The sequence below is a fragment of the Nerophis lumbriciformis genome, linkage group LG05, assembly GCF_033978685.3.
Source record: "Nerophis lumbriciformis linkage group LG05, RoL_Nlum_v2.1, whole genome shotgun sequence".
Lineage (NCBI taxonomy): Eukaryota > Metazoa > Chordata > Actinopteri > Syngnathiformes > Syngnathidae > Nerophis > Nerophis lumbriciformis.
In genome coordinates, this window is record NC_084552.2 from 51,916,727 (window position 1) to 51,933,964 (window position 17,238).

The window sequence follows — 17,238 nt, forward strand, 5'->3', positions numbered from 1 at the left end:
ACAACTCAATTGGGACCAGCCCTAGGGTCATGAATAGGGAATGTCCACACTTAAAATCTAAGGTTCTAAAGTTCAGTTGACTTGGTTAAACCTTTGTGGATCTGTCACATAAAGGATCTTTGACTAGCAACAAAGTAAACAAACACAGGAGAGCTCTCACATATTCACAAAGGTGTTCATTCTCAAAGGGTCAGGTAATACCACGCCCCTTCCTGCTACATCAATTAAACCTGCCTAGCAAGTACTTTCTCACCTTTCAGGTCAGGATGACAGCCGCACGTCAAAGTCACCCGGAGGTCGTTAAAGTTTAGAGACGCTCGAGCTGCTGGCGCTCTAGCGGCGGGATGCTTTAAAAGGCAGCTATGCCCGCGGCCCTAGCAGCGCTCGCACAAACCCTCCATTAGCGGGTCAGCGGCGCTCTGGCGGAGAAGCGGGCGAAGGCTGAGCTCAACAGATGCGCTGCGGCTGAGAGCATCACCGACGCACAAAAGGGGGGAAATGGGGGGGTAGCAGGAAACACTCGCACGCTAGTCGGAGCAGCGTTAGTCCACTTGAAAGCAAGGCAAGTTGCTGCTTTTAGTCAAGTGGACAAGAAAAACAGCATTTAACGCATGACCGGGTCATCAGCGCTAACAGTTCACTTGCGTTGGCATGGATACAGATTCACTTTAGCCAGGAATGGGTAGAATCGTTCCATTAGACTTGTCTGGAAGCAAGTGTAAAATGTCCTGCATTCCTTGATGCAACCAGCAGAGGCGCTGTTGTCATAAACGCTTAATTGTGGACACAACAAGAGCAAAAACACACTTCCTGAACATTTTTTGCCATGTCATTTTTTATGTAAAAAAAATAATAGTCATTTAAATTGATTAATATATATTTTCAAAGCTTGTCCTGATAGCCAACGGAAATTCTGGATTTTTACAGAAGCAGCTAAAAGGTTCATCAAATTAAAAAGTATTAATTTCACATGAATTATCGTTTCTGTCAATTGTAAGGAAATACCTGGATTAATTGTGTTTTGAAGCATCTGAAGCAAAATGCAACCAGCAGAGGTGCTGTAGCCAAGCAAGTAGGAAAAAATGTATTCTAATTTTCCATCCATTTTCTACCGCTTGTCCCTTTTGGGGGCGCGGGGGGTGCTGGAGCCTATCTCAGCTATATCCATCCATCCATCCATCCATCTTCTTCCGCTTATCCGAGGTCGGGTCGCGGGGGCAGCAGCCTAAGCAGGGAAGCCCAGACTTCCCTCTCCCCAGCCACTTCGTCCAGCTCCTCCCGGGGGATCCCGAGGCGTTCCCAGGCCAGCCGGAAGACATAGTCTTCCCAACGTGTCCTGGGTCTTCCCCGTGGCCTCCTACCGGTCGAACGTGCCCTAAACACCTCCCGAGGGAGGCGATCGGGTGGCATCCTGACCAGATGCCCGAACCACCTCATCTGGCTCCTCTCGATGTGGAGGAGCAGCGGCTTTACTTTGAGCTCCCCCCGGATGACAGAGCTTCTCACCCTATCTCTAAGGGAGAGCCCTGCCACCCGGCGGAGGAAACTCATTTCGGCCGCTTGTACCCGTGATCCTGTCCTTTTGGTCATAACCCAAAGCTCATGACCATAGGTGAGGATGGGAACGTAGATCGACCGGTAAATTGAGAGCTTTGCCTTCCGGCTCAGCTCCTTCTTCACCACAACGGATCGATACAGCGTCCGCATTACTGAAGACGCCGCACCGATCCGCCTGTCGATCTCACGATCCACTCTTCCCTCACTCGTGAACAAGACTCCGAGGTACTTGAACTCCTCCACTTGGGGCAGGGTCTCCTCCCCAACCCGAAGATGGCATTCCACCCTTTTCCGGGCGAGAACCATGGACTCGGACTTGGAGGTGCTGATTCTCATCCCAGTCGCTTCACACTCGATCCAGCGAGAGCTGAAGATCCTGGCCAGATGAAGCCATCAGGACCACATCATCTGCAAAAAGCAGAGACCTAATCCTGCAGCCACCAAACCAGATCCCCTCAACGCCCTGACTGCGCCTAGAAATTCTGTCCATAAAAGTTATGAACAGAATCGGTGACAAAGCGCAGCCTTGGCGGAGTCCAACCTTCACTGGAAACGTGTCCGACTTACTGCCGGCAATGCGGGGGAGTACTTGAGAGTGCTCCCCCGGGTGATTCCCTCGTTCTACTGGGGGACTTCAATGCTCATGTTGGCAGCGACAGTGAAACCTGGATCTGAACCCGAGTGGTGTTCTGTTATTGGACTTTTGTGCCCGTCACAGATTGTCCATAATGAACATCTCAGCTATAAATTTACAAAAATTCTAATTAAATTATACTTTATAATATTACCATATAGGGGACGGCGTGGCGCAGTTGGGAGAGTGGCTGTGACAGCAACCTGAGGGTTCCTGGTTCAATCCCCACCTTCTACCATCCTAGTCATGTCCGTTGTGTCCTTGAGCAAGACACTTCACCCTTGCTCCTGATGGGTCCTGGTTAGCGCCTTGCATGGCAGCTCCCGCCATCAGTGTGTGAATGTGTGTGTGAATGGGTGAATGTGGAAATAGTGTCAAAGCGCTTTGAGTTCCTTAAAAAGGTAGAAAAGCGCTATACAAGTATAACCCATTTACCATTTACCAAAAGGTCTTCAACAGGGGGTTTGCGGAGGTACTGCATGGGGGTCATCAATATATATATATATATATATATATACGTATATATATATATATATATATATATATATATATATATATTTATTTATTTTTCAAATGTTTTTTAATTTAATATTTTCCCCAAAAATGTTTCCACAAATGTGAATATCTTTAAATAGTCATTAACATTGACAGGACACACTGTATGTAGTTTAGAAATAGCAGCCAACTCATTGTGCTTTAAAATGAAAACATGAATAATTATATTTCTATATTTAGCATTATAGTAGCAGGCTAGTTTTCAGTTAGCTATTAGCAGCGTTATACTATATTATTGGATTATCTTAGTATTGCACAAGGACATTTATGAGCAATTCAATTTAAAACCCAATTTTATACAAGCTATATACTGTAAGTAGGGGGTCTCCGCTCCTTCTCTCCATCAGTTTGGGGTCCGTGGCCAGGAAAACATTGAAGACCCCTATTATAAGTAGTTTATATCATTTTGTATTGCATTCAAGCAGTAGAAAATGGATGGATGCATAGTATAAAGTGGTTCTTGAATTCAAGAACGTTTGGATATAAGAGCTGTCTCTCAGCTAATTGCTATGCTTTAAGTTTAAAAAAATATATATAAATAAAATTACAAGCATCCACGCCATTGGTTGGCGTGGTAAATGTCACAGTGAACCACCGTCTTACTCGCTAGCATTAGTTTATAGCTAGAGATTAACATAACTTTGTTCTTTCAAACAGAGGAGGGAATAAAGTGAGTGTCACTATTAGTCTGTCGTACTGAAGAAGAGTGAGTCGACACTGCCAGCCAAGAACATTCAAATAATATCTTAACATTTATCAATAAAATTATAGAGAAACTGCTGATGGTGTGTTTGACGGTGAGGCAGTGTAGAAATCTACTCTCCATTACTTCACAACTTGTTAAAACTTATGCTGTTTCGGTGGGCCAAGCACAGATTGATTTCAATTCATTTTGATTTCAATTAATTTCAATGGGCGACATTGATTTTAAATACTAAGGTGTTGACTTTAGAGCGCCGTCACAAAACCAATTAATCTCGTAAGTTGCGGTACTGCTGTATGAATTTTTTTTTTAAAGATTTTTTTTCACTATTTTTTCCAGATTGTCAAAGGTCAAATTCTTAGATTTAGAAATGTTTTGCAAAAATGACGACAGAAAACTAACAGGTAAAAGATTTCCTGCTGGTAAAAACCAACATTAAGAAACCAGCGTCATGTTTTTCAGGGCTTTTATCTCGTCTTCAAATTCCCGCAGACGCAGCTAAAAGTCCAATTAGATTAGAATGAATCACAAATCATATTAACAGCAGCTTTCCATCCGATACTATGTGACGTGGAGTTGAGTCTGTTTACACGGTGTCAGACAGCTTCTGTAACTACACCGGCTGCTCACGGGTGTCACCCGGGTGTCCTTTTACGCCTGGCAAGCAACTGACACCTGCCGCCGGGCCTAATTCTCTAAAAGAAGCCTCTAAATTCAGTCAGTTGGTCTCCTGTGCTTAACTTTCCTCAACGCACTGAAGAATCCTTCTGGGGATGAAGACAAATCTTTACATTGGGGTCACGCTGCAGTGCGGGACTTTGGCATGGCGGCCATTGCAGTCATACTTTGAGTGGTGGTCATTGGTCCCATTGGGCGTCGACGCCTCTAAATCCTCTCCATCACTTGCAGGTGACACGCTATTAGCGCCGCGCTCTTCTTCGCCAGGGTTCAAAGTCGTGCCACCCATGCAGCCAGTTATTAAAAGCCCACATAGCGTAGGGCGTGGGGTTTGGGGGGTGGGGTAGGAGGGCCAGGTTGGACGAGGTCCAGTTCTGCTCTCAGATTCAGCAACCTCTTTGAGAAGGTTTCTTAGAATGAAGATGGTAATGTGGTCGTTTGATGCATTTATTACCATCCTTTTTGCTGCTACCTTGTTTTGGTAAGTCTTAATTAGCGGCCAAAATCCAGGTTTTCAGAAGTAATAGGACACAAATTGCAAACAATGTCTACAATTGCCTTGTGGAAAGCTTATTTTAAGCTAGCACAGAAACTATTTGGTGCTCGGAAGCAACAATGCCTACGGTCATAATATTCTGTTAAAGGGGAACTGCACTTTTTGGGGGGAATTTCGCCTATAATTCACAATCCTTATATAAGACAAGAACACATATGGTTTTTCTTTTTTATGTATTCTGCGATGATGTGGCGACTTGTCCAGGGTGTACCCCGCCTTCCGCTCGATTGTAGCTGAGATAGGCTCCAGCGCCCCCCGCGACCCCGAAGGGAATAAGCGGTAGAAAATGGATGGAAGGATGGATGAATAGTAAATAAATGCAAGCAAAAATCTGCTTACAATGGAGCCTATGGGAGTCGCTCTATTCCCTCTATAAAATGCTTAAACAACATCCAAACACTTCCATCATTGTTTTATATGAACGCTGTAAGTATATATGTAATGTAGTAACATGCACATTAATAATAACATTTGATATTTACATATTTTGATCATTTTAAGCATTTGGCGGCGCATTCATTTAAAAAAAACGCATTACGACGTTCGCTTTTTGCTTCTACAACATCACTGATTGTTACTCCCTGCAGACTTCATGAGGCAACAAACATAATAAAACATCACTTACTGTACAATGTCTGCTGTCACTGGAATGCCGACTGTGGGGATGTTCATATATTTCCCGTTTAAATGAAGAATGACTCTTAATCCTCGCAAAGAACCAAGCGTCTTTGTGTCTCTTTCTCGCAATTTTCGAGTCTAAATTGGATGCCGAAGTGTACCAACTTGTCGGATTATGTTCTCATCCTTTTACTATTAAAGTGAGAGACATTATTCATGATCTAGAATAAACTCTGAGGCGAGAAAGCAGCACACCAGCCGATGACGTTCATATAGCCACACAAACTGTGTGACAATGCGCTGCTTAAAATAGTTTGTCTGTGTCAGCGCTTATAATAACAATATCACTAATACTTGGTTAATATTCAAGTCACAAAATGTAAATAGAGTATTGTTGGCGCTTTTTGGATGTTTTTTATTAGGGATTTAAGGGTGGAATAGACGACCTCCCATTGGCTCCATTATAAGCAGACTTTTATTTACGGGTTACAATACATTAAAAAAATACATTCGTTGTCGTATCCCTCATGATGATTGTGAACGATAGGCAAAATTCCAGAAAAGCGCAGTTCCCCTTTAAGGCTAGAGATGTCAAAGTTAACACGATAACGTGTTAACTATAAGTTCCTTTAATGGCTCAATTTTTTTGACATGCGATTAACTCGCACGCGTCCTTTTTGACCCTGGGGTCCGTCTGTAGCGTGGGAAAATGTGTAGCTGCGTTCACTTGTTGCCGATGAGCCAAAAGCAGGAAAATATCGAACAGAAATGGAGCAAGAAAAAGTCTGCGGCCGCGCTGACATTCAGAGAGGTGGGAGGAGCTTCACTTCTGTTATGCTTAAAACTGAGTGCATCAATAACCAAAAATGTAGATTGTTACTGTAAGTACTTTAGTAAGATGACAAAGCTCAGCAGAAAGGAAAGACACTAGGCAGGAAGTCTCAAGTCACTTCTTTATATTCTTTATCCTTGTCGTGTTGTCAAAAATGGTCAAAACACCTCTTCTCAAACCAATCACACACTTGCGGCCAGCTTCACAATAAAAGTGCCACGTGTCACATCCAACTACTGTATCAAAATGAAAAATATCTCACAGGGTGATGGGTCAAATGCAGAGAATAATTTCGCCACACCTAGTGTGTGTGTGACAATCATTGGTACTTTAACTTAATTACGGTCTTGCATTGTCAAAGATGTTTTTTAATGAAATCTGTGATATTTCTACTCGAATAAATGCTAGTACATCAGTTGAATAATATAAAAGGGGCCATTTTGTGGCAGATAGAAATAAAGTGTACATTCTTTTATAAAATGTTCTGTTTGATAGTCCTGAATTATTAAATGTTTAGCAGGCGGAATAATACACTTTATTAATAGAGAAGGTTAAGACATTGTCATGCAGAGATATGAATACCATTAACATGTAATGTTCAGAATATCAGAAGCTCCTATTCAGGTTTTTCTTTTTAATTGTCATTAAAAGCATGTGTCTTCTTTTTGTGTTGAGCCTTTTAAAAAATCATGTTTAAACAACATTTTATTAAAATGTGTATCTGTCGAGGGTAAAATTATAGATGCAATTAATTTTGAGTTAACTATGAACAAAATACAAATAATGATTAAATACTTTAATCGTTTGACAGTCCTAGTAAAAGACTATTGAATATTCCATCCATCCATTTCCTACCGCTTATTCCCTTTGGGGTCGCGGGGGTATTGATTTCTTTATTCTCATTGACCTGGGAAGTTTTTAAAGCTTTATCAAGTACACACTGGACTCCCTTTATTTGTCTGTGTTTATTGGCTATTGGTAAGAGTCTTAAATCGAGACTTGCAAAAAAAGAAAACAATGCCAAAATCCACACAAGAAGATCCGCTCGGGATGGTGTCCTGCTGGCCCCACTATGGACTGGACTCTTACTATTATGTTGGATCCACTATGGACTGGACTCTCACAATATTATGTCAGACCCACTCGACATCCATTGCTTTCGGTCTCCCCTAGAGGGGGGGGTTACCCACATATGCGGTCCTCTCCAAGGTTTCTCATAGTCATTCACATCGACGTCCCACTGGGGTGAGTTTTTCCTTGCCCATATGTGGGCTTTGTACCGAGGATGTCGTTGTGGCTTGTGCAGCCCTTTGAGACACTTGTGATTTAGGGCTATATAAATAAAGATCGATTGATTGATTGATTATGAATTTATATATAATATTTCTTACAGTACTTATATATAAGGCGTAGCATTCACCAGTGACCCAAAAACATCATGCACGCAGAGAAAAAACGTCCACTTTTCCCTGCACACCTTTGTGTTGCTATTTAAAAACAATTCTGTTCAAAAGACTTCAACACGCCACGAAAAGCAGGTGGCGTCAAGGTGGACATGAAAACTACACCCACTTCCGGATTTGAAAAAAAGGGTAAAAAAATAATTGACCAAATAATTCATATTTTCATTACGGCGATTCCATTTAAAATATTAATTGTTGTAAGACCAACTTTTAAAAAGGTTATTAGGACTTCGGCACTTCCGGAAATGCTACGAGGCTACCAGCTTGCTCACCAAGTCGTAATTTCCACTGGATAATCGACACACAATGAATATATGTCAATGACATGTGTTTTTGAATAAGTTATGAAATAATTGCGAAGCCTTTCACGGTGTTTTGAAAAAATAAATAAATTAAAGCGTAAGTTTGATTTGAAGGGAGCGCTTCCGGTATCTCGGCGCTGGCTAACCGGCTCCGAGCTAACCCGCTCGCTGGCGCCCGCGTCGCCTGCCTCCCTGACACCAAATGCGGCAACGCGGGAGCTCCACACTTCGGCCCCCCTCCATATTAGCTACCTCCATGGTTTAAAAACGAACACAAATCGGGTCGTAACCAGGTTGTTCTCTTGTGCATCACCGCCAGAACACGTCAGTACCAACAAACAGGGAAGATGCTCCGGCGGAGAGGAGCCATTGAACGCCGCCGCCGCCGCCGCCGCTTCCCCTCCCTCATACACGGTTCCCTACCACATGTCAACCGGCAAGTTTCGGTGAAAAATGGTGGTAATAAGTCGGCTCTTACCGTAGACATGAGCGGAGAGCATGCGTCGTTCCTCCTTGCGCCTGTCAGAGAGTCTGTGCGGTGCGGCAGCTGCGGACTCTCTTGCCTCCTCCCACCGGCCGCCCCCGACCGTCGGATGCTTCCACCGTGGAGGGAAAAAAAAAAAAATCTCAGCCCGGCCCCACCGGCCGCCTTCGCCTCGTCGAGAAACGTGGCTTCCCTCGGAAGACACTGGCGCGGTCGCCACACCCCTCCGGCTTTTTTTTCTTCTCCTGCTGTGCCAAATTCCGTTGACAAAAGTGCCAGGTTTACGCCACTTCCTTGGCGCACACTACTGAGATGCTTCCCGGAAGTGGTGCAATAAATACCATACATTTCACCAATTCTACATATGACTGGATGACTATAGCATGATATTTTTGATATTGGTGTTTATTAATGCGCAAATGATTGAAGTTTTCTTCAAGTGTCAAATGATGATCGCTTAACATATGTCTGGCATGTTTTAGCAAACATAGAGAATCACGTACACTGCTAAAAAAAGAGCTAAGATTAAAAAAAAAAACTTCCATTTTATTGTCAAACTTGTGAAATTAACGAGCTGCAAGAACAAATCATTTTACTTATTAAGGCATTCTAAATTAAGATGTATACATCTTGAAATTAGCAGGACTTTTTATGATAAACATACGTATTTAATTTTGAAAATAACGTACAATTCTTATAGAGCATCTTCCGGATGTTGCAGGATCTTTAAATATGATTTTCTGCGTGTGGGTGGGGAACTAAATATCTTATTTGAGTTGTTCCCCTGCAAAAAATGTTCTATAGAATCTCTATAGAAATATATAGAACGCTATAGAATTTCGTCGGAATTTCTTTAGAACTGAAGATTCTATAGAATATGTATTCAAAATTCTATAGAAATTCTATAGACATCAGCTTCATGTGCTGGAAGGTCTTTTCACTGTTCTATAGAGCTGGGAATTCTATAGAATATCCTATAGAAATTCTATAGACATTACATTATCTGATGAAAAGTCCATAGATTGTTCTATAGAACTGGGCATTCTATAGAATGTCTAACAGAAATTCTATAGACATTACTTTATCTGCTGAAAGGTCTATAGATTGTTCTATAGAACTGGGCATTCTATAGAATGTCTAACAGAAATTCTATAGACATTATCCTTTATCTGCTGAAAGTTCTATAGATTGTTCCATGGAATAAAATTCTATAAAATGGCAGCAGCGCTATCACCATAGCATTGATTAATCTCATTAAGTTGATTCACCAGATTTCAGCTTGTTTTTTGAACAATGCAGGATGTCTCCCTCAATTATGAAAATGTTAATTTGGTATCATTCAAAATTGTGAGGTGTCATTTCAAGGCGGACACCCAGAACTTCGGCAGACTTTATTTTTAAAAGTATATTTATTCCAATAAATCAATTTATTTTTATTTTTAGAGTTTTTGAGTTATCTATAAGTAAAAATTGTGAATATTTTCGTAACTTACTTTTTTATGTGATAAAATTAATTTTATTGGACTTCCAACATAAATTGATTTAGCAAAACTCAGTTCAAAGGTTTAAATCAGACCTAAAACGTCAGGACCCGCCCACGTACCTGCATGCAGCTGTGGAAGCTAGCCATCCATCCATCCATCCATTTTCTACCGTTTATTCCCTTCGGTGTCGCGGGGGGCGCTGGAGCCTATCTCAGCTACAATCGGGCGGAAGGTCGGGTACACCCTGGACAAGTCGCCACCTCATCGCAGTATTTGAGTTGTTATTTTCTCAATTTTAACATTTTCAAACTAGAATAGACAAAATGCTCAAATTAAGATTAGTCAATTACTACGAATAATTAAATAGCGCTTAAAGCCAGGCGACATTTATAGAAATACAATGTTACATGGCATTGTACATAATGTACAATTGGACCCCGACTTAAACAAGTTGAAAAACTTATTCGGGTGTTACCATTTAGTGGTCAATTGTACGGAATATGTACTGTACTGTGCAATCTACTAATAAAAGTCTCAATCAATCAGTCAATCAGTCAACACACAAGGTACACTTTGTCTGATGTCATTAAACCCATCCTTTGCAAGAAGTGAGCAGTAGCCGAGCAGCATGTGGTGCAACAGGCTGAGTAGCCATGTCTGGAGAATGTCAAGTATGTGTGCAAACATGTGCTACTTGGAAGTTGCGAGGTAAAATATCTGCAGGAATATTCATAGATGTGACGCCTGGAGAGCAAGTCACTGATGTTGAGGGTGCAGCTGTACTACTAAAGTTCCTTAAACGTTGAAACAATCTGAACAACGGAGTAGCAAATAAACCAACACCTGAATCACATCTACAACATTAATGCTGACGTGTTAAGTTCCAATGGTGTCATGCACAGAGGTATTATTCGTCACTATTATCTTTAAAACAAGATCTACACACCCTGTGAGTCACTTTTCCTGTGAACTCGGGGTCAAGTGCAGGCACGATTCAGCTTTGCTACATAAATGTGGGAAGTTGTATTCACCATGAATTGATTAACGTGGACCCTGACAGCCAAGCCTCCATGGGGCCCTAAGCAAAATTTGATTTTGGGGCCCTCTATTTCTGCCAATAATATATAAATAATATATAAACTCATTGCGGCTCTGGCAGTGTTGTTTACATTATCCTATTGTCAGCCTGGCATGTCTTTACAAATGACATGTCATTTATAAAGATATGGGGGTGGCCCAGTTAAGAACATAAATAATACCAATGAATGAACGAATGATGTCCAGAGTGCCACATATGGTTCCTAATCTTAAAATGTAGAAAACATTCAGCTACAAGAGTGGCCTGGGGTTGAACAGTCCAAGTGATAAAGCTTTGTATTTACAGTAAAAGTGTCATCTTGTCTCATCAGTCTTGTACATATTAGTCTTTAATTACTAGTTTATATTTTTAGTTAATTGTTCATATTTAATGTTTACTTTGTACAAAGAGAGCGCAGTCTACTGAAGTTAAATTCCATGTGTGTTAAACATAACTGGACAATAAAGCTGATTCTGATTCACTTTATTATTTTTGGTAACAAAAACCTGAAATAGCAATGTGCAAAAATGTTGACCTAAAATTGTGTTTTTGTACAATAATATATCTTTGATCATTTAGAAATCATCAGTCAGACTCGTACATGCAAAAAATAAAAAATAATAATTTTTTGTTAATTGCTTTTGGGGGCCCCCTGGTGGCCGCGGGGCCCTAAGCAACCGCTTAGTACGCTTATGCCTTGGGCCGGCTCTGGACCCTGACTTAAACAAGTTGAAAAACGTATTCGGGTGTTACCATTTAGTGGTCAATTGTACGGAATATGTACTGTACTGCCCAATCTACTAATAAAAGTCTCAATCAATCAATCAAAAACCAAATTGACGGATCAATCCTAGCATATAGAATCCATTCATCCATCCATTTCCTACCGCTTGATTAATAATTATTAACAATAACACATGATCGATTGATTGATTGAGACATGAATTAGTAGATTTCACAGTGCAGTACATATTCCGTACAATTGACGACTAAATGGTAACACCCGAATAAGTTTTTCAACTTGTTTAAGTCGGGGTCCACGTTAATCAATTCATGGTACATTTGGTTTACTATTGCTTTATTTTTTACAATTGATAATATTGTATTGAAGAAGCTATTTATCTTTGAATTGGGATTTTTTTTGGTGCGCCGTGTTCGAAATAAAATGTGAAAGGACTGTATTATACATCTGACGGTGTACGCCGCCCTCTAGTGGCCATTCAAGTAAGCGCGCACACGTAGACCCACTGATAGCGAACACTACGCCCCCCCGTGGCCGAACGTTGTCACTACAAGAACAAAGGAATGCAAACAAGCGCCCTCCTGCGGCTAAGTATTGTCAATACAACAACAAACACCAGCAGCGTGAATCTGTAACCACTATATTTACATTTTTACAGTTAATCCCAGAAGTGAACACTTGCAGCATATTTCGTGTTGTGTCAATGTTTTATTTGTCAGATTATCATACAAGTAAACAAGATTTCTGAAAAAAAACAAGTTAATATATCTATTGTGCTGCATTTCATCATAAAAATACTTGGTGACCACCGTGAGAAGTCCCTTAGGTCGTTTTTTTTTTTTTTAATTTTATACACTACACAGTGATTCTGAGCTGTGTGTAATCAACACACACATACACACACACGCGCGCACACACACATGTGCACACCAACGTGCACGTTTTGGTTTTTGTCGGCCAACAGACGAAGAGGAGAGAGAAGTCCTGTCGACACGCTCCGGGTTGGGCTTTCGGGTCCGACACGTCGCCATAGCAACCGCGATGAAAGCGTATAAAAACGTTCAAGATGCTTCCATGGAGAACCTAGTTTGGCGTTTTTTTTTAGAAATAAAAACGGATCTGTAGGGAAATAAGTGTATTCCACAGTTTAGTATCTTCAAAGCAGCCTTTTTAACATGGAGTCCCTCTAAGGCACTCTCTGCCACGTCGTCCATCCTCCTATGTACATTTCTTCTGATTGTGGGCCCACGCGGTCTCCTTAAGGCAACGTCCAGTAGTCCTACAACAGAATCCACGGTGTCGTCATATATATGACGTCAAACCACAGGTGCTGATTGGTTCGGAGTTCGGCTGTGGTTTGGTCTCCAAACGAGGAAGATGACTCCAGTTTTTAAGGTGGTGGGTGTCAAATAATTTAGCGAAGAGTCTGATAAATAAAACGTGGATTTGATGCGGGGAAAGTGGGTTATCTGCTGAGCGTGGACGCTCCTGCTCGCAGAGTGCTGGGCAGCTTGTCCGATCCCGGGATCTTCCAGGGTCCAGGAGAGACGGTGGACTTCCTCGCCGCTCCACCGCCACTCTTACCGGACCAGGTCTCTACCGAGTCCTTCTCTTTAGGTCTGGGCTCCATCTCTTCCTTGCTGCTCCCGTTGGCATGCAGATGTTTGGAGGACATGGCGCGTTTAGGCCCCTCCCCCTCAGCAGGGGGCAGCGCCCTGTGCCCCACGGGGGCGGACCTGCCACCTTCCTCCATTAATCTCCTGACGGGATCATCTCTCTGGCGCAGCTCGGCCGGGTGGGATGATGAAGGCGATGTCGTGGAAAGGCCGCCAGGAGGCGGGGCTACTTCCGACAGGCTTGGGGGGGCTGCAGGGTGAGCATCCCATGAGGTGTTATTGTCTGGAAGACACGCGGGCGGAGTCAGTGAGCATGAAGGTGACGGACGGCTGCTCAACGCATGCCACTGCACAACCAAACATGCCTTCAAAATAAAAGCACCGGCGTCAACATCGTCGCCTGGCAACCTCATCCGTCCATGCTGAAGTGCGGCGTCCTCTAATTACCATAGCAACCTACAGCACACACACACCATTGGACGGTGGACACTTTCCATATCAGACTGGAGGACAAGGACATATGTGCAAAAGTATTGGGACACACCGCCATCACGCCGATGGACAAAATCTGGTGGGTGTCTCATTACTTTTGTCATTATATGTATTTCTTTGTATGTATATAGAATATACGTATTTGTTTATATGTATGTATACATTTCTATTAGTGGTGTCCCAACTTGCGATATGATACCAATGCCGCGGCCTTGAGTATTGGCTGATATTGATCTGTTACGATATCAACAGGAATCAAGCATACTTTTATTTTGTAGTGTGGAATGTTAGAAAAAGGTTTGATCAAGTGAAATTAATCAAACAGAGAACAAACACTAAACTATGTATTATTAAATGTCTGGAATTGACTCAGGTTGTCTTTAAGTTGAAGTGGAGTGGTAATTGTGTTTTTTTTTTGGCAACACAATCATTCATTAAGTTCGGCTCACGACGCAGTAAGTTGAATGATGCGGACACGTTTGTTACTGAATACTTTATAAAACGCTTCTGCCTTGGAGACTTTGTATGTGTAGACAATTATTTGATTATTTGATTGGAATATTGCTCAATGAAGGACACTTATTACATATGTCTAGCTTGTGTGCTTGGGTGTTGTGTAGCTGCTAGCTCTTAGTAGCCTATAGCCTACCATGTTTACCTTTTGTAAATGACTTGACTAAAATAGAAGAAAAGACTAACCTTGTGTGGAGGACATTTAGATGTTAACTGGCTGTCCAGCTTTGCACAATTAAACATTCTGCAGGACTGCTTGTATCGCATGCAATCAGACCGATATTTGATATCAACACCAGTTCGGGACACCCCTAATTTCTATGTATGTATAAACAGTACATATTTATGCACGTAGATACTTACTGATAGTATTGAGAGGTACAAAAAGCAAACACAATTGGCATGCAAAAGTATTGGGACACATGGCCATCACGTTTGCAGGAAGTGACGCTGGAAGGAAAGCCGGATTTTCTCTCAGAATTCAGAGTTTGTTTGTGTTCTGTGGATATTTTTCAGGTCTGCAATAGGGATGGGTGATATGGGTAAAATCTATATTGTGATATATGTTGCAGCCTCCTGCGATGACGATATACAGTCTACTGTGATTATATTATTTGGCATAAAAATGATAATATAACCACTTCAAAACGGGTTACAAAGGATTCTAATTTAGCTGTTAAAATTGTGGTAACATTATTTGCTGTTGTTTTTTCTCCAAACTATGATTAATCTAATTGCTAATTTATTGTTAATATATGGTTACTTTATTTTGTAACATGTTTTGATGTAGACTTCTGTTTAAAAAAAAACACTTATTCTTCTGATGTTTGGATACTTTACATTAGTTTTGTGCGATACAACACATTTGGGTATCGATGCGCTACTAAGTAGTTACAGGGGCAGTATCGGTCATACCAGTGCTGATACTAACACTTTTAATCAGACAAAAGCACAATATTTTGAGCAAAATAAAGTCAATAGTGCAAAATATGTAAACAAAAACCAAATCTGCAATTGGCTTTCATTTAAATCCCTTGTTTTTTGCCCTTAAAGCCTTCCTGACTCAATGGAATCACTTCCTGAGTTTGTAAACAATAACAAAAAATTATTTTGTGACAATAAAACATATCGATCTAATGACCATATACTGACACTATACTTGCTATCGTTACCGTCAATATTTGTATCGATCTGTCCACCCCTGTGCACATCTAAGATTCCTAGCTTAGCGTTTAGCATGGTGTCTTGGACACTTTTGCAGCCTCTATTATGTAGCATGTGTAGCTATTCATCTTTCTCCAGTCCTCCAGTGATAATGGTTGTGTAAGAAGCATACTTTCATTTGCCGCCTTGGAGGCAAGTATTAGTGACTTAAAGGTGCCTTTAAGTCACTAACTTAATGGTGTTTTTGCACTGTGGAGGCACGTTAGTGAGAACTTCACATCAGGTTCGTTGCAGTAAAATTTGCAGTAGACAGTTAGAATGTGTCATCAACATGCATTATGACAATAGTATTTAAATCTCTATCGTTGGCAAAACTCATATCGTTTATATCATGCAATTTTCTTAAATTTTTTGGTTTGCTTTATTGGCACTTTTAAGGTTCAGGGGGAACGATAAACCTCCCAACCCGCCATAAAGCGTCCCGGCACGATAATATATTATCCAAAAAGTCTTGATAAGACAAAGTATGGAGATTCTATGATCCCTCAATTGGTGACTTGATGGTAAAAGGCGTGTCTCAATACTTTTGTCCATGGTGTAGTATTGAAAACAACTCCTCTGCATGCATACGCACAACAAATATGATGCAGCATTAGCACGCCAAGGTAACAAAGCCACATTATCAATCAGCGCAGGTGATTTGCATAACTTTTCGGTATGCAAATAAGCGCAGGACTACGCTGGCGTCACACTGAGAGCCGCTTCTAATATTCTGCTTGTCTTGAGAGCGTCACACCATTAGAAATAGGTCTCACAGCACACAAATCAAGCACACCACAGTGAGCGTCAGTCAGGGGGCGGGGTTACGCGGAGAAGAGAAGAACGTCGGCGTGGTCACAAACCGTGTCCTTAGCGTGGCCCATTAGGACGAAATAGGGGGCGCCATGCGTGTCACTTTTCATGCACATGGAGTGACTGGACGAAACCATTCCTAAAGAAGGGGAAGTAACAACCTAGAGCAATCAATTAGTGACACCTCACTGCAACGGACAGCAGATAGAACCCGTGTTAGTGGACCTCAGGGGGATTAGAGACACGTTGTCCATGTTGTCAAGGTGATGTTAGATGAAGACACGGAGGACGCGAGCAGGGACTCACCGTACTCTGGCACCTGGCCTGTGCCCCTCTTCAGGAGGAGACGCACCCGCCGGCCCCCGGACTTGATCAGCTCGATGGCGCGGCCGTGCGTCATGTCTCTGGTGGTCTCGCCGTTGATCTCAATGATCTGGTCTCCGACCTGGACGACAAGCGAAGACAGAAAGGGGGATTTTGGAAATGAGAGAGACAACATTTATTTTGTGGGTAATTATGGGGCTCATTGTGAGGTAAGCAGTCAGTAAGGGAACAATGATGATTCATTCTTTTAATAACTTCCTGTCTGTGTTTAATAAAGCAGCTGAAAAAAGAGGTAAAGTCAATATGATTTCACATAAACATTGCGCTCATCTGATATTTCACATCTGAAATGTGTTAGATAAGATTTTACGTGTTCCATTCAAGGTTTGTCATGTTATGTTGTGTCATTTTAATTGTGGATATTAAATGTGTCTTAAAGGGAAACTACACGTTTTTTTTTTAAATTTTGCCTATCATTTACACTCATTATGAGAGACATGACCATGGATGTATTTTTTTAAGGCATTCTTAACCGTAAATAAATGTCCGCTTACAATGGAGCCAATGGGAGCTCCTCTTTTCCGCACATAT

At 41.7% G+C, this 17,238-nt stretch overlaps 2 protein-coding genes across 12 annotated transcripts in view; both read right to left on the bottom strand.

Annotated features, from left to right (window-relative positions):
• Positions 1–8,680, bottom strand: part of LOC133606065 (fatty acyl-CoA reductase 1) — a 48,306-nt gene extending 39,626 nt beyond the window's left edge. For 3 of the 4 annotated variants that reach the window (XM_061959599.1, XM_061959600.1, XM_061959596.1), the window contains exon 1: positions 8,377–8,680. In XM_061959599.1, coding sequence (XP_061815583.1) covers positions 8,377–8,385 — 9 coding nt within the window. In that variant the 5' untranslated portion in view covers positions 8,386–8,680. The remainder of the gene's footprint in view (positions 1–8,376) is intronic. The other variant, XM_061959595.1, reaches the window with a different exon arrangement.
• A 3,694-nt stretch (positions 8,681–12,374) lies between these two features.
• The window catches only part of magi2a (membrane associated guanylate kinase, WW and PDZ domain containing 2a), a 261,445-nt gene continuing 256,581 nt past the window's right edge, over positions 12,375–17,238 (bottom strand). For 5 of the 8 annotated variants that reach the window (XM_061959605.1, XM_061959609.1, XM_061959603.1 and 2 more), the window contains exons 21-22: positions 16,630–16,768; positions 12,375–13,585 (exon numbers count right to left, since the gene is read on the bottom strand). In XM_061959605.1, coding sequence (XP_061815589.1) covers positions 13,152–13,585; positions 16,630–16,768 — 573 coding nt within the window. In that variant the 3' untranslated portion in view covers positions 12,375–13,151. Of the gene's footprint in view, positions 13,759–16,373; positions 16,463–16,629; positions 16,769–17,238 lie in introns of all 8 variants that reach the window. The other 3 variants (XM_061959607.1, XM_061959608.1, XM_061959606.2) reach the window with 3 other exon arrangements.